This window comes from Scyliorhinus torazame, chromosome 10 (assembly GCF_047496885.1).
Source record: "Scyliorhinus torazame isolate Kashiwa2021f chromosome 10, sScyTor2.1, whole genome shotgun sequence".
Lineage (NCBI taxonomy): Eukaryota > Metazoa > Chordata > Chondrichthyes > Carcharhiniformes > Scyliorhinidae > Scyliorhinus > Scyliorhinus torazame.
Window position 1 is genome coordinate 263,492,587 of NC_092716.1, and position 25,972 is coordinate 263,518,558.

At 48.0% G+C, this 25,972-nt stretch overlaps 1 protein-coding gene across 4 annotated transcripts in view; it reads right to left on the minus strand.

Annotated features, from left to right (window-relative positions):
• LOC140384761 (SH3 and multiple ankyrin repeat domains protein 2-like) overlaps nt 1-25,972 on the minus strand; it is a 1,513,496-nt gene that overhangs the window by 1,085,544 nt on the left and 401,980 nt on the right. For all 4 annotated transcript variants that reach the window (XM_072466758.1, XM_072466757.1, XM_072466755.1 and 1 more), the window contains 3 exons: nt 21,081-21,232; nt 7,782-7,949; nt 3,317-3,433 (listed from right to left, as the gene is read on the minus strand). In XM_072466758.1, coding sequence (XP_072322859.1) covers nt 3,317-3,433; nt 7,782-7,949; nt 21,081-21,232 — 437 coding nt within the window. The remainder of the gene's footprint in view (nt 1-3,316; nt 3,434-7,781; nt 7,950-21,080; nt 21,233-25,972) is intronic.

Sequence of the window (25,972 nt, forward strand, 5' to 3'; positions counted from 1 at the left end):
TGCGATGAGGCAAGACTTAGGATGCATCGGATGGAGAGGAAAACTGCAGGGGATGGGCACAATGGAAATGTGGAGCTTGTTCAAGGAACAGCTACTCCGTGTCCTTGATAAGTATGTACCTGTCAGGCAGGGAGGAAGTGGTCGAGTAAGGGAACCGTGGTTGACTAAAGCAGTCGAAACACTTGTCAAGAGGAAGAAGGAGGCTTAGGTAAAGATGAGACAAGAAGGTTCAGTTAGGACGCTCGAGAGTTAAAAGTTAGCTAGGAAGGGCCTAAAGAGAGAGCTGAGAAGAGCCAGGAGGGGACATGAGAAGTCTTTGGCAGGTAGGATCAAGGAAAACCCTAAAGCTTTCTATAGTTATGTCAGGAATAAACGAATGACTAGGGTAAGAGTAGGGCCAGTCAAGGACAGTAGTGGGAAGCTGTGCTTGGAGTCCGAGGAGATAGGAGAGGTGCTAAATGAATATTTTTCGTCAGTATTCACACAGGAAAAAGACAATGTTGTCGAGGAGAATACTGAGATTTGGGCTACTAGACTAGAAGGGCTTGAGGTTCATAAGGAGGAGGTGTTAGCATTTCTGGAAAGTGTGAAAATAGATAAGTCACCTGGGCCGGATGGGATTTATCCTAGGATTCTCTGGGAAGCTAGGGAGGAGATTGCTGAGCCTTTGGCTTTGATTTTTAAGTCACCTTTGTCTACAGGAATAGTGCCAGAAGACTGGAGGATAGCAAATGTTGTCCCCTTGTTCAAGAAGGGGAGTAGAGACAACCCCGGTAACTATAGACCAGTGAGCCTTACTTCTGTTGTGGGCAAAATCTCGGAAAGGTTTATAAGATGTATAATCATCTGGAAAGGAATAATTTGATTAGAGATAGTCAACACGGTTTTGTGAAGGGTAGGTCGTGCCTCACAAACTTTATTGAGTTCTTTGAGAAGGTGACCAAACAGGTGGATGAGGGTAAAGCAGTTGATGTGGTGTATATGGATTTCAGTAAAGCGTTTGATAAGGTTCCCCACGGTAGGCTACTGCAGAAAATATGGGATTCAGGGTGATTTAGCAATTTGGATCAGAAATTGGCTAGCTGGAAGAAGACAAAGGGTGGTGGTTGATGGGAAATGTTCAGACTGGAGTCCAGTTACTAGTGGTGTACCACAAGGATCTGTTTTGGGGCCACTGCTGTTTGTCATTTTTATAAATGACCTGGAGGAGGGCGTAGAAGGATGGGTGAGTAAATTTGCTGATGACACTAACGTCGGTGGAGTTGTGGACAGTGCGGAAGGATGTTACAAGTTATCGAGGGACATAGATAAGCTGCAGCGCTGGGCTGAGAGGTGGCAAATGGAGTTTAATGCAGAAAAGTGTGAGGTGATTCATTTTGGAAGGAATAACAGGAAGACAGAGTACCGGGCTAATGGTAAGATTCTTGGCAGTGTAGATGAGCAGAGAGATCTCGGTGTCCTTGTACATAGATCCCTGAAAGTTGTCACCCAGGTTGAGAGGGTTGTTAAGAAGGCGTACGGTGTGTTAGCTTTTATTGGTATAAGGAATTGAGTTTCGGAGCCATGAGGTCATGTTGCAGCTGTACAAAACTCTGGTACGGCCGCATTTGGAGTATTACGTGCAATTCCGGTCGCCGCATTATAGGAAGGATGTGGAAGCATTGGAAAGGGTGCAGAGGTGATTTACCAGAATGTTGCCTGATATGGAGGGAAAATCTTATGAGGGAAGGCTGAGGGACTTGAGGCTGTTTTCGTTAGAGAGAAGAAGGTTAAGAGGTGACTTAATTGAGGCATACAAGATGATCAGAGAATTGGATAGGGTGGACAGTGAGAGCCTTTTTCCTCGGATGGTGATGTCTAGCACGAGGGGACATAGCTTTAAATTGAGGGGAGATAGTTATAGGACAGATGTCAGAGGTAGGTTCTTTACTCAGAGAGTAGTAAGGGCGTGGAATGCCCTGCCTGCAACAGTAGTGGACTCGCCAACACTAAGGGTATTCAAATGGTCATTGGATAGATATATGGACGATAAGGGAATAGTGTAAATGGGCTTTAGAGTGGTTTCACAGGCCGGCGCAACATCGAGGGCCGAAGGGCCTGCACTGCGCGGTAATGTTCTATGTTCTATGTTTAATGCGTAGACCCTTTAAGACCGGTTTTGGAACCCTGGGGGACTCCGCCTCAGGCTCCGCCCCCAGGAAGCTGTATGTAAGGTTGCGTTCAGTGGGCAGCGTGCAGTGAGCACACTTCTCGGCAGCTGTCTGGTTCTCTGGTAATTAAAGCCTTTGAGTTATGAATCTCCTCTCCTGAGTCGTAATTGAGGGTATCTCATGTGTCATTCAGAATGTTGCCAACAGCATCGGTTTGAGCCCCATACCAGCTGACGTAGACTTGCCTCCCTGCCCTACCCTAAGAGAGCATTGGCACTCCAAAACCGATAATAATTGCCAAGGAACTAGTTCAGTTCAAAACATCAACAGACAGTGAGCCAAGGACCCAGCTTCCGGCAGAGTGCATGTGACGTGATTGAATCAACCACATCTAGGTGCTTTTTTCCAGTATTTCACAGAAGAGCAGCTTACTTTGATGAGAATAAAATATCTGATGAAAAGCTAACGATGTGTGAATACTTGACCAACGGAAACCATCCAGAAATATCAAAGAGAGCTGGGTTGAAACGGCCATGCTTACAAGTCAGAAGCCAAATCTTTGACTGACTTGGGACAATTAAAATTACGCACGCAAGTCCTCCTACAAAATTAAATTGGAGAGCTCGCAGTGCAGCTCAAAGCTTAGAAATTACTAATGTTAAAACAGAAAGTCCTGGAGGCACCAAGGGGTATGGGGAGAACATGGGAGCATGGCAATGAGATAGAGGATCAACCATGATCATAATGAATGGCGGAGCAGCCTCGAAGGGCCGAATGGCCTCCTCCTGCTCCTAGTTTCTATGGAAATACTCAGCAAGTCTGGCAGCAGCTGTGGAGAGAAAAATAAAATTAACATTTCAAGTTAAAAATTACTTCTTGGAAATTACTGTCAGGAATGACAGTGGGAAAATAATTCCTGCAACTGTTATTTTAATGAAAAGATGAACCCATGTAGAATAAATGACCGGTATCTCACAGGAATGTAGTAACTATTGTGTCCACTGTTGCAGCTTGCAGTTTCACAGTGACTTTATCGTATAACATATCATTATATTCCTTTCAAAAATTATTGCTGACGTTCCTACTCAATTGGTGAACTGTAATATGAAAGAAGATTAATTGTAAAATAAAAATTAAAGATGCTGCAACGAGTGTCAGCTTCTCACCTGGTTATAAAGAGCACAGACGTGGAGTGCTGCATTTCCCGAGGCATTCTGCGCTCCCATATCAGCCCCGTAGAAAAGCAGATGTTCCAGGTGTTGAACGTAACCATAACGACATGCCTAAGAAGAGGATTGAAATTATCATTCAATATTCAGACAACGTAAACATTTATTTCCCATAATAGGAATCTCAGTTTTTAAATGTAGCGAACATTTCACAACTCGGCAGCACAGGCACAGATTCAAAATTCTATTTGAGAATTTATGCATGTGTGATTGTAAAGGATATTTCTTCAGCCAAAAAGGAGATCAGAGAATGTGTGCCCCTTTTCTGGAGAACAAAGATCGAAACAAATAAAGGCTTCATTGCTCTGTATTTCACCATTCAGAATCATAGAATCGTTACGGAGCAGAAGGAGGCATTCGGCCCATGAAGTGTGCACTGACCCTCTGAAAGAGCACCCTACCTAGGTCCACTCCCCTGCTCAGCTGGGACTCAGGACATTACACGTTAACAGCCGGTCCACACAGTGACCGGCATCCTGTCCATACCGTCCGTCACCGATTCACGGGACACCACCGTAGCGGCTGTTTCTTTACACTTAAATAAAACTCCAGTTCGAACACCTTCTCAGGCTTCCTGAATGTTTATAATTATCGATCAAACACAATAGAAGTCGCCAAAACAAAACTATTTCTCTTTTACTAATAATAGCATTACTTTGCTTGGTAACTGACTGGGCAGCTGCTGATGGATACGTATGTCACAGGGAAGGAAGTGAGCTATAAGGACTTGTCGGCTCCAGGTTCGGAGTTGGATTCGATCACCTTAACCAAACGCAGTGTTGGATGCTGCAGTTACTTCAACATTCTGGATTAAAGGAGTAATATCAGCCTGGAATTTCCGTTTCCCATTTCTATGCACTGACTCCTGCTGGAAAACGATGCACTTGGGTATGGGGTAAGGTCAGCAACAAGTTACAAAGAAAGAAAGACTTGCCTTTAATGATCTCAAGATGTTCCACACACAATGAAGTGCAGCAATTTCTGCACAGCAAGATCCCCAAAAAGAGCAACGTGACAACAACCAGACAATCTGTTTTTGTTTTGTGATGTTGATTGAGGGATAAACATCGGCCTGGACATCAGGGGTAACACTCCTGCCCATCTTCAAAACAGTTCCACGGCATCTTTCAGACCACCTGGGGTATCTGACAGACAGGGGTCTGGAGACAATATCTCAACTGAATGATGAGGAGTTGGGTTCAGATATCATACTCCTGCAGCTGAATAGCTTGATCAGGACCACAATAAGCATATTCAGGCATGATTGTCATGCGAGAGTGCCGTTAAGAACTGGATGTTTAAGCTATGTACCTTTAAGAAAACAGTGATGTCATAGAATGGGTGGAGCTCGGCTCAGTTCAGCCATTTTGCAGTTTGATTTTGCAGTTTAGTTTTGCAGTTTCAGTTTTGAAAAGAGCTGGTGTGTGTCTGTGTTTTGCAGTGAGCTGGACCTCTGCCATGAAAGACTATCTCTGGATCATTGGGTGATTTAAACTTATAATAGTGAAGCCTTTAACCTGATGTGATTTTGTTTAAAGGTGTTAAGTCTCTTGGAAGTTTGAAGGAACATTTTAAGGAAGTATTTACTGTTGCAATATTTTCTGAGTTATCTTTGAAGTAAGGGGTGTTAAGAGATCCAATGTTTATATAAGATGTTAAGTTGAATTCATGGAATAAACAGTGTTTTGTGTTTAAAAACCCACGTGTCCATAATTGTAATCCCACGCCTAGGGAACAAGCCGTGTGCTAGGAAAAGCAACAAATCCATTAAAGGGAGAAGTTGGTTGAACTCCATGATACATTGTGGGGTTCTGAAAACGCCTCGCCCATAACATGATTGAGAGGGTATGGAAGAGGGGAGGATGGGAAATAGATAAAGCACTGGAGGGGTTGCGCTGATTAATCAGTCATTCGGCTCATGTGAGTAAAGTTTAGAGCGTTTAACTATATGAAAACAATATTAGTTCAACAGTTATATTCTATTAATGTGTGGGACCCGCCAACACAGTGTTACACTGAAGCACCAAAATACAACACCAAGGATTGAGTCCTGACTCGAGAGTTGCAAATGGAAGAAAGCCCAGTGGACTTTGTCACGTTTGTTGAATATGATTATTATCTGATTGGCATATTGTTATGAGAATATCGCTTTAAGAAATGTTTGACTGCTCATGTTACTGCAGTGATGTCAGAGTGTGGGTGGAGCTGGGCTCTGGCTCTGTTTTTTACTTTGAGAAAAGCTTGGGTGTGTCTGTGTCTTTTTGGTTTCGTTTTCAGTGTTGGAGCTGAAGCCAGACTGAGCAGGTGTACTGCTGTTCTCTCTGCCATGAAAAGACTATCTCTTGATCATTTGGTGAATTTAGAATTATAAATGTTCTCAGTAGTGACTTTAACCTGATGAGCTTCTGTTAAAGGTTATGTTTTTTGTAAGTCTTCTGGATGTTAAAAGGACAGTGGACGCAATACTTAGTGTTGTATTCTTTGAGGGTTGTATTTGAATTGATGGTTGCTAAGATGTTCACTGTTTGTTTTAAAAAGGTTAACTTGAGTTAATAGAATAAACATTGTTTTGCTTTAAAAAATACTTTTCCATTTCTGCTGTACCACACCTGGTGGCACGCAGTTAAGTCAGGTAGCCAGGAATGGGCAAAGCCACTGAAGAGCTCATACAGCAGAGCCACCCTTGCCAAATGCAGCAATCTTTACTGTCTTCTGACACATTTCACCCCTGGGAATGGCCAGATTGCTCGTGAACCAGTATCCATGTGGATTAGAACAAAGAACAATTCAGCACAGGAACAGGCCCTTCGGCCCTCCAAGGGGGGCCACTGCTGTTTGTCATTTTTATAAATGACCTGGAGGAGGGCGTAGAAGGATGGGTGAGTAAATTTGCAGATGACACTAAAGTCGGTGGAGTTGTGGACAATGCGGAAGGATGTTACAAGTTACAGAGGGACATAGATAAGCTACAGCACTGGGCTGAGAGGTGGCAAATGGAGTTTAATGCAGAAAACTGTGAGGTGATTCATTTTGGAAGGAATAACAGGAAGACAGAGTACCGGGCTAATGGTAAGATTCTTGGCAGTGTGGATGAGCAGAGAGATCTCGGTGACCATGTACATAGATCCCTGAAAGTTGCCACCCAAGTTGAGAGGGTTGTTAAGAAGGCATACGGTGTGTTAGATTTTATTGGTAGGGGGATTGAGTTTCGGAGCCATGAGGTCATGTTGCAGCTGTACAAAACTCTGGTGCGGCCGCATTTGGAGTATTACGTGCAATTCTGGTCGCCGCATTCTAGGAAGGATGTGGAAGCATTGGAAAGGGTGCAGAGGAGATTTACCAGAATGTTGCCTGGTATGGAGGGAAGATCTTATGAAGAAAGGCTGAGGGACTTGAGGCTGTTTTCGTTAGAGAGGAGAAGGTTAAGAGGTGACTTAATTGAGGCATACAAGGTGATCAGAGGATTGGATAGGGTGGACAGTGAGAGCCTTTTTCCTCGGATGGTGATGTCTAGCACGAGGGGACATAGCTTTAAATTGAGGGGAGATAGATATAGGACAGATGTCAAAGGTAGGTTCTTTACTCAGAGAGTAGTAAGGGCGTGGAAGACCCTGCCTGCAACAGTAGTGGACTCGCCAACACTAAGGGCATTCAAATGGTCATTGGATAGACATATGGACGATAAGGGAATAGTGTAGATGGGTTTAGAGTGGTTTCACAGGTTGGCGCAACATCGAGGGCCGAAGGGCCTGTACTGCGCTGTAATGTTCTAAGTTCTATGTTCTAATTCATTTTTTCCAATTCAGGGGCAATTTAGCGTGGCCAACCCACCTACCCTGCACATCTTTGGTTTGTGGGGGTGAAACCCACGCAGACACGGGGAGAATGTGCAAACGCCAGACGGACAGTGACCCAGTGCCGGGATCGAACCTGGGACCTCTGCGCCCTGAGGCAGCAGTGCTAACCACTGCTCCGCCTCGCTGCCCTTGACTTTTCATTTTAATGTCTATTTTTTTTAAAAATGACTTTAAATTCTGAAACTGCCAAGGTGGGATTTGAACTTGCATTATCGGTCAATCCGTGGATTATTGGTCAAGTCCTATCAATTGCTCTCACGATAACATGACCGCTGTGCTACCATAACCTGTTAAAATATCATAGTCTACTGCAAAAGATAAATCATAAAATGTAATCACAAAGACCCAGAAGTGATGCTGTGTGATCCTAGTGTTGGTGTACTGAACTATTTCATTTGAAATTCCTCCATGTAACACGTTAGTGGATGGGTCAAATCTTAAATAAGTTGAGGAAATGATGTCAGATAAATGCACACCATTATCCTACCCTTGAACTGTACTTTCTAGGAGCAATGTCTAAATGAAGAATAATTAGTTTTATTTACCTGGTGGATTTCCTGCCATCCATTTTCATCTTTACAACCAATTGAAGCATGTTCATAAAGCAGTAGTTCGCAGCAGTAAGGGTCCCCTCCGACCATCGCAGTGTGATAGAGTGACGTCAGCCCCCGACTGTCCTTATAATCAGTAGAAGCTCCCAGTTCCAGGAGAGTCTGGGAAATAACATGAAAGATATAAAAAATATCCGGACTGACTTGTTATTTTAGAATGAAACGGTATTGAACTGCCCATTTCAAATCTTCAAGCTGTAGTGAAATACTACACTTAGAGATAGACAAGGGACGAGAGATCAGTTCACACGGTACCAGTTGATGCACAATCAATACTCTTGAGACCACGAGGAGTCATATTGATTCAGCTTTAATCAGATAGAACTGTACCCAGCAGCGATGTTACAGAAGTGAAGGCTGCTGGGATGGCATCGGTTCTTATACCCCACCTCTCAGGGCGGGGCTATGTACATTACCCAATGGTAGACCCCGCGGTCTAGCCAATGGTCATTCCTCTCTCAGGTACTGCAATACCTGGTATTACCACACCGGTTTTACAGGCTTTAAGCAGACAAGTTGCAATTCAACATGGTGGTCAACATGGCTCCTTCTGTGTTGAAATTGCATCGTCCACCATATTGGCCAGAACTCCTGCATAGGCATCTGTACAAGTTGTCGTCAGTTGTTTTATGTGGTCAGGCGATAAACCAGGAGTTTTGCTCCACCCATATCTACATTAGATCCATGGGCTGCTATTGGCCGATTACTTTCCTACTGTCTGACAGTCAGGCCTCCCCCTCAAACGTTTCCCACTTGCAGAACGTTTGAGGGCCTTACTGACTGTGTGAGAAGACCCAAATTCACTGCCCTGCCACATGAACAGCCAAGCTGCCTCTGGATAGAAACTGGAGCCCACAGCTTACCAGTAATTACCAAATAAAGCTAGTGGAGGGTATAGTTCTGGTGACTGTATGACAGGAAGGATATGATCGATGGTCCAGAGGAGATTACATAAATAGATACTAGAAGATTGGAGCAGGAGGAGGGCTTTTGGCCCTTCGAGCCTGCTCCACCATTCATCACGATCATCGCTGTTCATCCAACTCAATAGCCTAATCCTGCTTTCTCCCCATAGCCTTTGATCCCATTCTCCCCAAGTGCTGTATCCAGCCGCCTCTTGAATATATTCAAAGTTTCAGCATCAACTACATCCTGTGGGAATGAATTCCACAGGCTCACCACTCTTTGTGTGAAGAAATTTCTCCTCAGAGACTTCCGGTTACGGCTATGCTGAGCTAAGTCGCACATTCGGCAGCTCCCACCAGAAACGGACTTTGGGGCTCTTTTGAGGGGCCCCAGCGGCATTTGTTCGAAATGAAAATCGCTTATTGTCACGAGTAGGCTTCAAATTAAGTTAATGTGAAAAGCCCCTAGTCGCCACATTCCGGCGCCTGTTCGGGGAGGCTGGTACGGGAATTGAACCGTGCTGCTGGCCTGCCTTGGTCTGCTTTCAAAGCCAGCGATTTAGCCCAGTGTGCTAAACCAGCCCCTTGACGGTTCCCAGTGTGGGAAGGTGACAGTACGATTTCCCTGACATGGATTGGACCAGGAGTGGAGCGGTGAAAAAAGTAATTCTGGTGCAGCGAAAAGTGCGAGGGAGCAAAGCCAAGATGGCGGCGGGTGGAGACCAGGCAGCGTGGGTGCAGTGGGCGCAAGAGCAGCAGGAGTTTCTCAAGCGCTGCTTCACGGAATTGAAAGCAGAGCTGCTGGAGCCGATGAAGGCTTCGATCAGCAAGCTGGTCGAGACCAAGAAGGCGCAAGGGGTGGTGATCCGGGAGGTGCGGCAGAAGGCCTCAGAGAATGAGGACGAGATATTGGGCTTGGCGGTGAAGGTGGAGGCGCTGCATAAGAAATGGCAGGAGAAGTTCGAGGACATGGAGAATCGGTCGAGGAGGAAGAACCTGCGGATTCTGGGTCTCCCGGAGGGAGTGGAGGGGTCGGAGGCTGGAGCATATGTGGTCACGATGCTGAACACGTTGATGGGCGCGGGTGCCTTCCCGAGGCCCCTGGAGCTGGATTGGGCCCACCGAGTCCTGGCGAGGAGGCCCAAGTCTAACGAGCCGCCGCGGGCGGTATTGGTGCGGTTCCACCGCTTGGTGGACAGGCGGTGTGTCCTAAGATGGGCAAAAAAGGAGCGGAGCAGCAGGTGGGAGAATGCAGAGGTCCGTATATACCAGGACTGGAGCGCGGAGGTGGCCAAGAGGGCCGGGTACAATCGGGATGCTGCAGCCGGTGCGACTGTGGGTCACGTTTAAGGACCGGCACCATTACTTTGAGACGCCGGAGGAGGCGTGGACCTTTATTCAGGCCGAAAAGTTGGACACAGACTGAGGGTCAGTTGTGAGGGGAGGTCTGAGCCCCCGACGGAGGAGGGGGGGGGATGTGTCGTTTTCTGGGCCGGCTGAGGTTCCCGAGGGTGGAGGAAGAGCAGGTGGCTGGGCTTGGGGCACCGGTAGGGCTGGAGGAGCTGACTAAGGGGCTGGGGAGTATGCAGGCGGGGAAGGCACCGGGGCCAGATGGGTTCCCGGTGGAATTTTACCGGAAGTACATGGACCTGCTGGGCCCTCTATTAGTGAGGACTTTCAATGAGGTGAGGGAAGGGGGGGCCCTACCCCCGACGATGTCCAGGACGCTGATCTCGCTGATCTTGAAGCAGGACAAGGACCCATTACAGTGAGGGTCGTATAGGCCAATCTCTCTCCTCAACGTGGACGTGAAGCTGTTAGCGAAGGTGTTGGCTACCAGAATTGAGGACTGTGTCCCGGGGGTGATTCACGAGGACCAGACGGGTTTTGTTAAGGGAAGGCAGCTGAATACCAATGTGCGGAGAGGCTCCTTAATGTAATCATGATGCCTACAGTGGAGGGGGAGGCGGAGATAGTGGCGGCGATAGATGCGGAGAAGGCCTTCGATAGGGTGGAGTGGGGGTACCTTTGTGAAATGTTGAGGAGGTTTGGGTTCGGGGAGGGGTTCATTAGTTGGGTTAGGCTACTTTACGAAGCCCCGGTGTTGAGTGTGGCCACGAATCGGAGGAGGTCGAAATACTTTCGGCTGTACCGGGGACGAGGCAGGGGTGCCCCCTATCCCCCTTGCGATTTGCATTGGCAATTGAGCCTTTGGCTATGGCTCTAAGGGAGTCCAGGAACTGGAGGGGGCTGATCCGGGGTGGGGAGGAACACCGGGTATCGTTGTATGCCGATGACCTGTTACTGTATGTGGCGGACCCAGTGGGGGGGATGCCGGAGGTGATGCGGATCCTCAGGGAGTTTGGGGACTTTTCCGGATATATGCTCAAAGTGGGGAAGAGGGAGCTCTTCGTGGTACACCCAGGGGACCAGGGAAGGGGGATAGACGAGCTTCCACTGAAGAGGGCAGAAAGGAGTTTTCGGTATCTTGGGATCCAGGTGGCCAGGAGCTGGGGGGCCCTACACAAGCTCAACTTGACGAGGCTGGTGGAGCAGATGGAGGAGGAGTTTAAAAGGTGGGATATACTGCCACCCTCCCTGGCGGGTAGGGTACAGTCGGTGAAGATGACGGTGCTCCCGAGGTTCCTTTTTATGTTCCAGTGCCTCCCCATCCTGATCCCTAAGGCCTTTTTTCAGCGGGTCAGTAGGAGCATCATGGGATTCGTGTGGGTGAAAAAGACCCCGAGGGTGAGAAGGGTGTTTCTGGAGCGGAGTAGGGACAGAGGAGGGTTAGCGTTACCTAATCTGTGTGGGTATTACAGGGCTGCCAATGTGGCGATGATATGCAAGTGGGTAATGGAGGGGGGCGGGGTGGCGTGGAAGAGGCTGGAGATGCAGTCCTGTGTGGGCACGGGTCTGGGGGCGCTGGTGACAGCACCGCTGCCGCTCCCGCCGACTAGGTACACCACGAGTCCGGTGGTGGCGGCGACTTTGAAAATTTGGGGGCAGTGGAGACGCCACAGGAGTGAGGTAGAGGCTTCGGTTTGGTCCCCGATCCGGGAGAACCATTGGTTCGTCCCGGGGAGAATGGATGGAGGGTTCCTGAGCTGGCACAGGGCAGGAATTAGAAGGATGGGGGACCTGGTTTTAGATGGGACGTTTGCGAGCCTTGGGGCGCTGGAGGAAATATTTGGGCTTCCCCATGGAAACGCCTTCAGGTACATGCAGGTAAGGGCGTTTGTAAGACGTCAGGTGAGGGAGTTCCCGCTGCTTCCAGCACTCAGGATCCAGGATAGGGTGCTCTCGGGGGTGTGGGTTGGAGAGGGCAGGGTCTCGGCGATCTACCAGGAGATGCAGGAGGAGGAGGAGACCTCGGTGGAGGAGCTAAAGGGTAAATGGGAGGAGGAGCTTGGGGAGGAGATAGACGAGGGTACGTGGGCGGGTGCCCCGGGTATGGTTAATTCTTCCTCCCCTTGCGCCAGGCTTAGCTTAATACAATTTAAGGTTCTTCACAGAGCGCATATGACAGGGATGAGACTGAGCAGGTTCTTTGGGGTGGAAGACAGGTGTGGGAGGTGCTCGGGGAGCCCAGCAAATCACACCCACATGTTCTGGGCGTGCCCGACGCTGGATGGGTTCTGGAGGGGTATTGCGAGGACGGTGTCGAAGGTGGTGAACACCCGGGTTAAGCCGAGCTGGGGGTTAGCACTATTTGGGGTATCGGACGAGCCGGGAGTGCAGGAGGCGAAAGAGGCCGGTATTCTGGCCTTTGCGTCCCTGGTAGCCCGGCGGAGGATTCTGCTGCAGTGGAAGGATGTGAGGCCCCCGAGCGTGGAAGCATAGATCAGCGACATGGCAGGGTTCATTAAATTGGAGAGGGTCAAATTGCCTTGAGAGGGTCTGTGCAAGGGTTCTTCAGGCGGTGGCAACCGTTCCTAGACTTTCTAGCGGGGAGTTAGGAGGAGGTCAGCAGCAGCAGCAGCCCAGAGGGGGGGGGGGTGTACTTTGTGTTTTCTACTGTGTTTATTATTGCTTAATGGGGCGTTTGTATATTGGGGGATTCCGTGAGGTAGTTGTAAGATGTTTATTTATGTGTTCTTTGTTTTTCTTTTTTCTGTAAGGGGGGGGGGTTTGTTGAAAATATGTAAAATTTTTAATAAAAATATTTCTTTAAAAAAAAGAAATGTCTCCTTATCTCTGTCCGAAATGGTTTACCCTGAATCCTCAGACTGTGACCCCTGGTTCTGGACACACCCATCATTGGTAACATCTTCCCTGCATCTACCCTGTCTAGTCCTGTTAGAATTTTATAGTCTCTATGAGATCCCCCCTCATTCTTCTGAACTCCAGCGAGAACAATCCCAACCGAGTCAATCTCTCCTCATATGACAGTCCTGCCATCCCTGGAATCAGTCTGGTAAACCTTCGCTGCACTCCCTCGAGAGCAAGAACATCCTTCCTCAGAGAAGGAGACCAAAACTGCCCACAATACTCCAGGTGTGGCCTCACCAAGGCCCTGTATAATTGCAGCAACAAATCCCTGCTTCTATACTCAAAACCTCTCGCAATGAAGGCCAACATACCATTAGCCTTCTTTACCGCCTGCTGCACCTGCATGCTTACCTTCAGCGACTGGTGCACAAGGACACCCAGGTCCCGCTGCACACTCCCCTCTCCCAATTTACAACCGTTCAGGTAGTAAACTGCCTTCCTGTTTTTGCTTCCAAAGTGAATAACCTCACACTTATCCAAATTATACTGTGTCTGCCATTGATTTGCCCACTCGCCCAACCTGTCCAGATCATGCTGGAGGATCCCAGCATCCTCGTCACAGTTCACCCTCCCATCCAACTTGGTATCATCTGCAAACTTTGAGATGTTACATTTTGTTCCCTCATCCAAATCATTAATATATATTGTGAATAGCTGGGGTCCCAGCTCCGATCCCTGTGGTACTCCACTGGTTAATGCCTGTCAATTTGAAAAGGACCCATTAATCCCGACTCTTTCTTTCCTCTCTGCCAACCAGTTTTCTATCCACCTCAATGTACTTTCCCCAATCCCATTTGCTTTAATTTTGCACAATAATCTTTTATGCGGGGCTTTGTCAAATGCCTTCTGAAAGTCCAAATATACCACATCGACTGGCTCCCCCTTGTCGACTGTACTGGTTACCTCTTCAAAGAATTCCAACAGATTTGTCATGCATGATTTTCCCTTCATAAATCCATGCTGACTCTGACTGATCCTGCCACTGCTTTCTAAATGTTCTGCTATAAAGTCCTTACTAGAAAGCAAAGAGTGGGGATTAACGGGTGTTTCTCTGGTTAGCAATCAGTCGCTAGTGGTGTCCGTCAGGGATCAGTGTTGGGCCCACAATTGTTCACAATTTACATAGATGATTTGGAGTGGGGACCAAGTGCAATGTGTCCAAGTTTGCGGACGACACTGAGATGAGTGGTAAAGCAGAAAGTGCAGAGGATACCGGAAGTCTGCAGAGGGATTTGGATAGGTTAAGTGAATGGGCTATGGTCTGGCAGATGGAATACAATGTTGACAAATGTGAGATTATCCATTTTGGTAAGAATAACAGCAAAAGGGATTATTATTTAAATGCTAAAACATTAAAACATGCTGCTGTGCAGAGACCTGGATGTGCTAGTGCATGAGTCACAAAAAGTTGGTTTACAGGTGCAACAGGTGATTAAGAAGGCAAATGGAATTTTTTCCTTCATTGCTAGAGGGATGGAGTTTAAGACTAGGGAGGTTATGCTGCAATTGTATAAGGTGTTAGTGAGGCCACACCTGGAGTATTGTGTTCAGTTTTGGTCTCCTTACCTGAGAAAGGACGTACTGGCGCTGGAGGGTGTGCAGAGGAGATTCACTAGGTTAATCCCAGAGCTGAAGGGGTTGGATTACGAGGAGAGGTTGAGTAGACTGGGAATGTACTCGTTGGAATTTAGAAGGATACGGGGGGGATCTTATAGAAACATATAAAATTATGAAGGGAATAGATAGGATAGATGCGGGCAGGTTGTTTCCACTGGCGGGTGAAAGCAGAACTAGGGGGTATAGCCTCATCATTTAGGATTTAGGACGGAGTTTAGGAGGAACTTCTTCACCCAAAGGGTTGTGAATCTATGGAATTCCTTGCCCAGTGAAGCAATTGAGGCTCCTTCATTAAATGTTTTTAATGTTCCTCTGGGCCTCCCGCAGTCTCATGTTCCTGCTCCGAGTGCTGCTGGTGGGGCTGAACAGCTGTCCGACCCTAATTGGCTAGCGGCTCTTGGAGACGGTATCCTTGTCCCGTAGGCCCGGAGGGCGACACGGTAGCACAGCGGTTAGCACTGCTGCCTCATAGCTCCAGAGTCCCGGGTTCAATTCTGGCCTTAGGTGCCTGTTTGGCGTTTGTACTTTCTCCCCGTGTCTGCGTGGGTTTCTTCCGGGTGCTCTGGTTTCCTCCCAGGGTCCAAACACGTGCAGATTAGGTGGATTGGCCATGATAAATTTCTGCTTAGTGTCCAAAAGGTTGGGTGGGGTTACTGGGTTCTGGGGATAGGGTGGAGGCATGAGCTTAGGTAGGGTGCTTTCACCGGTGCAGACTCGATGGGCCGAATGGCCTTCTTCTGCACAGTAAATTCTATGATTCTATGAACCCTGATGGCTGGCAGGTAAGTGCCTGATTGGTATCAAATTCCTTCATGGTCCCTCAGAATGGTGGCACCAGGGCTGCTCTCCATCATTGGGCAGAGCTGCCGGCATGGCTGTTATTAGCGTTGGACCTTAGAGAATGGAGTGCCGCAAGTTCACAGGGAGACAGGTTCGAGTGAGTGAAAGGAGCAGAGAAACTGAGACGGCTGATGGAAGTCAACAGATCTCAATGGAAAGATCTAGAGAGGATAAGAGACCAGAGCAATGGACCCAGATGGAAGGAGAATACTGGAGATGGGTGAAGAGTGTGCTAAATGGAGGAGGGAAGGGAACTGGGTGGTAGAGTGTTGGCCAAGGAACTGGACATGGAAGCAAAGATGACAGAAGCCGAACTCAGCATTGTGTCAATTGGTCCATTTTGCGTCTCAATCCAGTCTTGTCACTGTTCATGGCCGATGCCCGTTCCTTTTCATAAACAGGTAAATACAATTGGCATAATTTTGTTTTTGTACTGCAATTTTCCAACACGACAGTGTTAGAACTTCAGGAGGCTAGTTTTTCACCTTCCTCTCAGCTAAGATAACCAATTGGGTAAAGTTGTGAATCAAGAACAAGGCAGCATTATCTTAAAATCAGAACTGGACTACTCAAAATTGAAATCAGAGGATATTTCCTCACAGGAAGTGCAGCAAAAGTCCAGGGGCTGGATTCTCTGCACCCCGCCCCAAAATCGCGTTCGGCGACGAGGCGGCGAATCCATTTTCCCGCACGAAATCGGGACCGGCGCCAGTTTCGCTCCTCCCCCCCCCCCGAAAAGCGGTGTACTCTTGGAGTAAGCCACGCCGAGTATCCACAGCCTCAGGCCATTGCCTGGGGCCGGCCCCGCTATGTCCTGTCCCCGACCAGCCGGATTCCTGACGGCGGGGTTCTAATCTAGTCCTGCATTGAGGAAGGTCGCCTGGCGGCTGCGGACTCAGTCCCCGGCCGCCACAGTCGGGGGAGGGCCGATCGGAGGGCAGAGGGGACCTCATTCGGGGCTGGGGACAATGTGTGCGGACGGTCCAGGGGCAGACGAGCGGCCGATGCGGGCACTATTTCGGTGATCCAGGTCCACAGGCTGAGTCCGCCATGGAGCACGGCGCGGCCGCTGGAGGCCACCGCCGTGAACATGCGCGGCCTCTGACCCGGAAGTGCGGGGGCTGTATATACAGCTGAAGCTGCGAGCTCCACGACAGTTGCCTGCTAGCCTTCTGCAAGACGGTGACTCTGGGGCCCCAGAACGCCACAGACTCCGGGAGCTGGATCAATTACAGATTTAAAGTTGTATGGTACCAAGGGATACGGAGTAAAGGCTGCTGAATGCAGTTAAGGCGCAGATTAGACACATTTTACTTAAATGGCAGAACAGGGTCAATGGGCTGTATGGCCTTCTCCTCTTCCTATATTCCTTTGCCTCTTGTTCTTGTTAATTTGTAGTTTCCTCGGTGAAGAATGTTTCCCTCGGATGACTATTATTTCCCTGGGGAGGTTTCTACTTCAATTTACCAAACGTACGAGAAGAAGTCAACTTTTCAGGAATATGTGTAATTTATTAGACATTTTGAAACGCAAAGGGCTCCAGTTGTAATGGGCCTCCAGAGAATATGCTTCCATTATTACTGCCTTCAATAATTTGGAACAATTGAGATATCCTTGGCTAATATATTATTAATAACCCACGGAGCTAGAATGATGTGATCCTGTCAGGCTAAAAACATCCATATACGGGACTGACGGCACTTTAATATTGAAAAGCTGAGGACAAAGATCAAGTCATTATTTTATGATCCCAAGTGTGAAAATGATTGGCTTTCTGTGTTACAGAAATTGTTTGTGCTATTACCACAGAATGAGGTGAGGAGGCGATAGAAGCAGATCATTGCTCATCGACATCTCGCAGAATTGTCAAACCTTCTTCAGAAGCTACTCAGAGGAGTGGAAATGTTACATTCCATTTAAATTTAACTTATCCCAAATAATGAAACACGTATTGATTCACAAATCTATCTCGTTCCTCATCCAGCGGCCTGTTTCAGTGAGACAGTGATGTCAGCCGCATGAGGATAGGCAGGAGGAGGAGGTCACAGTCAGAACCTCAAACTGAAGGTTTTATGACTCAAAGATGCCATTCCTTCACCAATAGGGAGAACAAGAGCCGTGCTTTTCAGTTGCTGGTGGGGGTTGGGAAAGGGTGCGGGGCTGGGACCCGGGAATTATCAGGCTTTGGCTTCCCAGCCCTGACTTGAAAATTCATCGCAGGTCTTCCATTCGTAATACTTCATCAATGGAACAAAGCTGTCCCATTGCTCGCAGCTCATGAGAGACCTGGAGAAACTCTGAGCTGGAATCAATACCACCATTAATTGCACTGCAACCCAATTTCCACAGAATGTGGGTCGGATTTAATCAAGTGTCCTCAAATGAACACGATGCATTTTGTCTCCTATGTGATGTGTGGGTCAGGTCCTATTCTGTACGTCAGGCCGAGATTAGAAGTGCAAATATTCATTTTTTCAGCTGTGCAAAGGCTACTGTATCTGAAATTGGAAAGGTAGAATGGGAGTAATAATAAATACAGAACTTGAGTGTTGCTGAAAAAATACATTTTGTCAAAGCTCTTCCTCATGCACTCATCAGGATTCTCGCAATTCGTCTGATGAGTGCAAAATGAAATGTTTCGACAAGATGTATTTTTTTCAGCAAACTGAAGCAATGATACATGAGTTCTGGATTAGTTCCTGAGTTACACCTTGACTCAACCATCAAACTATCTTTTTAGTTGTCACTTTATTTGATTAAAAATGGATACACTGGCCCCACATTTCAGCCACCCCCATATTGGAGCACACAGACACAGCGAGAGATCCCCGAGGCTTAAACTATACTGGGCCTCACTTCCTCTGAACCAGCGGGTTTCGAACAGACAGTTCACCAGCAAAGCCAGGTTGAAGGTTGCGTGTCTACAACACCAAATGCCAAAAGACCAAGTGAAAGGCGAACTGTGTGTGATCCAGGACAAGGTCACCGAAGTCTCCAGTTTTTTCACCATATAAAAAAAACCTTTAACCTTTACCCAGATCAAACTGCGCATCGGGCTGTTTGAGTTCCACAATTTACAAATTGAAAGCTACCTTCTGACCTTCCCTAATCCCTGAAGCAAACTCTTCAAGGTGCAGAACAGGCCATTCATTTCTGGCAAATGGGTTTCCAACTTCCTCCCCAGGCCCCTCAATTTGAAAATCCCAGCAAGTTCGGGGGAGTAGGGACACAGCGATATTGTCAAATCGATGAGTAATCCAGAGACCCAGGGTAATGCTCTGGGGACCCGCGTTCAAATCCCCCCACTGCAGATGCTGAAATTTGAATTCAAATAAAATCTGGAATTAAAAGTCTAATGATGAGCATGAAACCATTGTCGATTGTTGTAAAAACCAGTCTGGTTCAACTCGCGGTGCCGGCGTGGAGGGAGAGGTCGTAGGGAGAGGTCGTAGGGAGAGGTCGTAGGGAGAGGTCGTAGGGAGAGGTCGTAGGGAGAGGTCGCACACAAGGTGACTCCCCACAGGGTTCTTGATTTTCTGTCTTTCTCGCCCGGTTTCTGGGATGTTGTTTTCAGAACCCCATCTCCTGGATAATATCAGGTGACCACATTAACGAGATGCCAAGAAGGGCAAGGAGAAGAAAACCTACGGAAGAAATTCGGCGATGGACTCAGTGACTTCATGAGGCTCCTTGGTGGAGGAAATGATGAAGTTTGCGCCTGTGACTCTGGCCTCCCAGCCGATATACTGGCTGGCGCAATGGCAACGGAACCTGAGAAACAGTTCTGCAATAACTGGAGCGTTATGTCTGGGTACCTTCGAAAGTCGATAGAGGAGGCCTCACCCCACTGGCCAGCAGGAAGAGTCTGCAGATGCCGTTTGATCCGCTGTCAACAGGTAAGGCAGGAATCCAGCTGTGGCGCTTGAAGAGGGTACTTTACAAATATGGGGAGAAGGTCAGTCAGCTTTTAGCCCATCAGCTGAGGTGGCAGGCGGCTTTCCGGGAGATCATACAGATTAAGGATTCGAGAGGCAGTCTGACCTTTCCCCCGGGGAAAGTCAACACGGCTTTCGAGACATTCTACAGAAATCTTCATCGATCAGCGCCCCTGGAGGAGAGTTCAGACATGGTCAAAATTTTCAATGGATTGGCCTTCTCATTGCTGGGGAAAAAGAGAGGAGGGAGGAATTGGAAACCCCATGAAGTCCTGAGGAGATATTGAAAGGTTTGGATCAATGCAAATGGATAAAGTCCCCAGCCCTGATGGGTTCCTCATTGAGTTCAACAAGAAGGTTCCAGCTCAGTTGACTTCGTTAATATTGGACATGTTCAATGACTCTTTGACCCGGGTCATTCTTGAAAAAGGACAAGGACCGCACAGAATATGGTCATATTTGCTCATATCACCATTGAATGCAGACACCAAACCACTAGCCAAGAGGTTGGCGATTAGAATCCTGTCTCCCAGAGGTGTTTGCGGAAGACCAGACAGGTTCTGTCGAGGATCGGCAATTGTCGGCCAATATCTCAGTTGTTGAATATTGTTCTTTCTGCCTGTCATGATCCCGAGCCACAGGCGATTGTGTCCATGGATGGCAAGAAAGCATTTGATAGGGTGGAGTGGGGATACCTTTATGAGGTCCTTATGAGGAGTATAAGTTGAATCAGGATAACAGCAAATACTTCCCTGCAAATCCCCCGAGGAAAGGAGCCAATCTGGGGTAACCGGGTGGCCCATGATTGGGCCTCGCTTCATAAATTGAACTTTGCTAGTCTGGTGAGTGGGGTTAAGGCGGATTGAGAAAAGTGGGGTAAACACCCCTCCCCCACCCCCAGTCCCTGGCAGACAGGGTCCAGACAAAAATGAATGTCCTCCTGAGGTTTTATTTCTTTTTCAATGTCTCCCCTCTTTTCTCCCTAAGTTCATCTTTGTTAGAGTTAACAAGTTGATGTCCTCCTTTACAAGGGTGGGAAAGACCCCAAGGATTCACAGGACATTTCACACGCGCGGCCAGAGACCTGGAAATTCTCCGGCCATTTATTCCATGAAGGCCGGGCGTTTTCCGAGGCGCGGCTGCTAGCCCCTCACCGGTCGCAGGATCGGTAAGTGGGTGCCGCTGATTTTTCCCACGTAAAACGCCACGGATCCTCAGGACAGAGCCCCAAAATCCAGCCCATTGTTCTCCGAGGTTCTGCCGTGTCTACACTTGCTGTGACTGAAATTTGTAGGATTTTGAAAGGAATCAATGAGGCCAAAATAGAGAGAAGATTTTTCCATTGGTGGAGGAATCTACGAGAAATAGCCTTCAAATCTGAACCAGATAGTTCAGGAGAGAAGTTAAGAAACAATTTTCACTTAAATGCTCAAAGTGTGAAACTCTCTCCCACAGAGAGCAATAGATATTTTCTTAATTAATAACATAAACATCTGAGATTGATAGATTTTTACATGCTAAGTGCATTAATGGAATGGAGCCAAGGTGGTGAGTGGAGTTACAGGATAACATCAGCAGTGATCTTATTGAATGGCAGGATTATTTGGCAGGATAGGTTTGAAGGGCTGAATGGCCTCCTCCTGTTCTGATATCCCTGATCTTACCATGAGCGCAGTCTGGTTCTTGGCGCTTGCAGCTTTGTGCAGGGGTGTCACTCCATCCTTGGCTCTGAAATCCAGGTGTGCGCCCCCATTCCTAAGAGCTTTGATCACCTCCACTGGAATCTCCAGCTGGGCCGCTCGTGTCAATGGCGTTTCTGTGGAGGCGAAATCACCATATGATTAGTCATCCGGTCTGCTGTGTGCTGAACCCCACAGTCAAACATCTCTCGTACACATACACACACACATACACACGCACGCACGCACACATACACACGCACACACATACTTTCACCACCAATTAAAACTGATGGCTGCTTAATTAAATGATAACATTGATTGTTAAGAACTGATGTGGAGATGCCGGCGTTGGACTGGGGTGAGCACAGTAAGAAGTCTTACAACACCAGGTTAAAGTCCAACAGGCTTGTTTCGATTCACTAGTTTTCGGAGCACTGCTCCTTCCTCAGGAGACCTCAGTGCTCCGAAAGCTAGTGAATCGAAACAAACCTGTTGGACTTTAAACTGGTGTTGTAAGACTTCTTACTGTGCTCAGGAAGGCAGACAGCATTATCAGGGACCCCTCCCACCCAGGCATTGCCTTCTTCCAGACCCTTCCATCAGGCAGAAGGTACAGAAGTCTGAAGACCCGCACATCCAGACACAGGAACAGCTTCTTCCCCACAGCTACAAGACTCCTCAACGACTCCCCCTCGGACTGATCTATTCCCTGTAAGAACACTATTCACGACGCCCTATGCTGCTCTTGCTCATGTATTTGCTTTGTTTGGCCCCTTGTTCCGCACTGTAACCAATCACTTTTCGCCGATGCACCATTTGTCAATGTACTTTGTCGATTATTCTTTTTTTGTCTGCTGTGTACGCTCCCTTGGCCGCAGAAAAATACTTTTCAGTGTACTTCGGTACATGTGACAATAAATCAAATCAAATCAAATCTTTGTTCTTTGTTCTTTTTATCCCAACCTGCCGCCCACAGTTGTATCCTGGAGGTGGATGTTCTGTATGCCCGGGCATCCAACTATATTAACTTCCAGCTGGAACAGACCAATCAAGATGCCTGGACTGCAGGACTTGCTGCCATCGCTGGGGTGGCTCTAGGTCCAGTTCAATGACACGTCTATGACAGGGCTTACACGAGGTTATGGGCTACAAAGCACTGGACTGGGTGCTGCAGGGGACTGGGTCCAGAAACGTTTGCGGATTATATTTTCATGCAGCTAGAGAGATTTCTCTTCCTGGTTTCACAAAACGCATCGCGGATCCCTGCCCACCGACGCGGTTTCCCTCGTCTCAGGGTGTGCAGCGCATTTGGCAATATTTAAATGAGACGAGAGCTCAAAATTTCTCAGGGCTTTTGCCTCTCCACCTTGACCAGGAACCGAGAGGCAGGCCTGGTCCATTGGCTGGCCTGCCGGAAGTGAGAATTGACCACACCATCTCCGTAACGTTGGCATGGGCAGACTGGTATTTTGCTTTGGGGGAGAGAATTCTTTTCCTGTAAATTTTATTCTCTTATCTGGATCCCAACCCAATCCAATACTTCGATTTCGTGCATGAATTTCAGTGGCCTTGTTTGAACAGCCAAGGATATTGCCTGGAAGTCCCAGCTGGTGAAGGAAAGGTGATCCACGTTGATGGTCTCAGTAAACACGGACAAGCTTCAGCTGAACAAGAATGAAACACTGCAAGTTATCGGCAATAGCACAGAACTGAAGCAATATCTTCTCCGGCGTAAGATGCACTTACAACAATCAGCCAATGTGTGTCACCCAAAGTCTAAATTGATCTGGAGGAATTCTGATAAATTCACATCAGATGAACTTGGAGCTAACGAGTATGATTGTCCACCTCGGAAACTCTGCGTTTTGTTGGGGGGGGGGGGGTGCCGGTTTACTCCAGGTAGATACCTGGTACGGGACATCATTTAACCTGGGTTTGCACATCAGCAGGCACACGTTCCTTGACAGAGGGTCGGTCCAGTTCCAGTGACAAGGGAACCTCGACGACTGGGGGTCTCCCTAATGCTGCAGCCTTCACCTGCCATTGCAGACGACTACCTGTTTGATCATTGAGGACTTGTTTTGGATTGCACTATGTTTGGTTCCTCCTCTCCGACATTACCGTCATGGTAATGACCTAGAGGACCTAGATTATCAATGACCTAGAGGAAGGCGCAGAAGGGTGGGTGAGTAAATTTGCAGACGATACTAAAGTCGGTTGTGTTGTCGATAGTGTGGAAGGATGTAGCAGGTTACAGAGGGACATAGATAAGCTGCAGAGCTGGGCTGAGAGGTGGCAAATGGAGTTTAATGTAGAGAAGTGTGAGGAGGGAATAACAGGAATGCGGAATATTTGGCTAATGGTAAAGTTCTTGGAAGTGAGGATGAGCAGAGGGATCTAGGTGTCCATGTACATAGATCCCTGAAAGTTGCCACGCGGGTCGATAGGGTTGTGAAGAAGGCCTATGGAGTGTTGGCCTTTATTGGTAGAGGGATTGAGTTCCAGAGTCATGAGGTCATGTTGCAGCTGTACAAAACTCTGGTACGGCCGCATTTGGAGTATTGCGTACAGTTCTGGTCACCGCATTATAGGAAGGACGTGGAAGCTTTGGAGCGGGTGCAGAGGAGATTTACCAGGATGTTGCCTGGTATGGAGGGAAAATCTTATGAGGAAAGGCTGATGGACTTGAGGTTGTTTTCGTTGGAGAGAAGAAGGTTAAGAGGAAACTTAATAGAGGCATACAAAATGATCAGGGGGTTAGATAGGGTGGACAGTGAGAGCCTTCTCCCGTGGATGGAAATGGCTGGCACGAGGGGACATAACTTTAAACTGAGGGGTAATAGATATAGGACAGAGGTCAGAGGTAGGTTCTTTACGCAAAGAGTAGTGAGGCCGTGGAATGCCCTACCTGCTACAGTAGTGAACTCGCCAACATTGAGGGCATTTAAAAGTTTATTGGATAAACATATGGATGATAATGGCATAGTGTAGGTTAGATGGCTTTTGTTTCGGTGCAACATCGTGGGCCGAAGGGCCTGTACTGCGCTGTATTGTTCTATGTTCTATGGGTGACCCTGGCTGGAGCTTAAGATTCCTGACGGCATCGCTCTTGGGATCAGTGAAAAGTTGAAAGGTAATGAAGCAAAGATGCAAGTCACTTGAAAGACTCTTTATGACTTGTGCTTCCTGTTCGGGTTCGCCGTGAAATGGATTCTGCCCTCAAATGTCCACCTACTTTCTAACTGGGCTGGGTCAACAACACAAACGCTTCCCAATTCATTCTGGTGTGGTGTTAAATTCCCATTCTCAGTCAGATCGCCATCAACATGTGAAAATTATTAAAAAGTGTCCCGCCTCTTCATGACATCAGATTTCCTGACTATGGGGCCGAGTGGCCTGTTATCGATGAGGGTACACAGAGTAAAATATGTACAGCTTCAGAGAAATGTGTTGTTTAAAATCAGTACTTCAGAGGAGATTTCCAATTCTTTCTGTGACTCAAGATGCAGTTACAGGAAGCAGCCAGTGGGTGTCACCCAAAGCCTAAACTCATCTGGAGAAATCCTGGCAAATCAAATCGATTCAACTTCGACCTTCTTTCTTCGTCACAGCTGGTTTTTCAAGTGAAATGTGATTCTTGAAATACAGAATAAAGGAATTGCACAATCTAAAACCGTATATATTGGAAACATTGATCTGAGAATTAATTACAGAAAACAAATCGAGAGACGAGCCGGGAGTTTACAGAGAATGAGAGAGGAGCCGGGAGTTTACAGATAGCGAGAGAGGAGCCGGGAGTTCACAGAGAGAGAGAGAGGAGCCGGGAGTTTACAGAGAGCGAGAGAGGAGCCGGGAGTTTACAGAGAGAGAGAGAGGAGCCGGGAGTTCACAGAGAGAGAGAGAGGAGCCGGGAGTTTACAGATAGCGAGAGAGGAGCCGGGAGTTTACAGAGAGAGAGAGAGGAGCCGGGAGTTCACAGAGAGAGAGAGAGGAGCCGGGAGTTTACAGAGAGAGAGAGGAGCCGGGAGTTTACAGAGAGAGAGAGAGGAGCCGGGAGTTTACAGAGAGCGAGAGAGGAACCGGGAGTTTACAGAGAGAGAGAGAGGAGCCGGGAGTTTACAGAGAGAGAGAGAGGAGCCGGGAGTTTACAGAGAGAGAGAGAGGAGCCGGGAGTTTACAGAGAGAGAGAGAGGAGCCGGGAGTTTACAGAGAGAGAGAGAGGAGCCGGGAGTTTACAGAGAGAGAGAGAGGAGCCGGGAGTTCACAGAGCGCGAGAGAGGAGCCGGGAGTTTACAGAGAGAGAGAGAGAGGAGCCCGGAGTTTACAGAGAGCGAGAGAGGAGCCGGGAGATCACACAGAGCGAGAGAGGAGCCGGGAGTTTACAGATAGCGAGAGAGGAGCCGGGAGTTTACAGAGAGAGAGAGAGGAGCCGGGAGTTTACAGAGAGAGAGAGAGGAGCCGGGAGTTCACAGAGAGAGAGAGAGGAGCCGGGAGTTTACAGAGAGAGAGAGAGGAGCCGGGAGTTTACAGAGAGAGAGAGAGGAGCCGGGAGTTTACAGAGAGCGAGAGAGGAGCCGGGAGTTTACAGAGAGCGAGAGAGGAGCCGGGAGTTTACAGATAGCGAGAGAGGAGCCGGGAGTTTACAGAGAGCGAGAGAGGAACCGGGAGTTTACAGAGAGAGAGAGAGGAGCCGGGAGTTTACAGAGAGAGAGAGAGGAGCCGGGAGTTTACAGAGAGAGAGAGAGGAGCCGGGAGTTTACAGAGAGAGAGAGAGGAGCCGGGAGTTTACAGAGAGAGAGAGAGGAGCCGGGAGTTTACAGAGAGAGAGAGAGGAGCCGGGAGTTTACAGAGAGAGAGAGAGGAGCCGGGAGTTT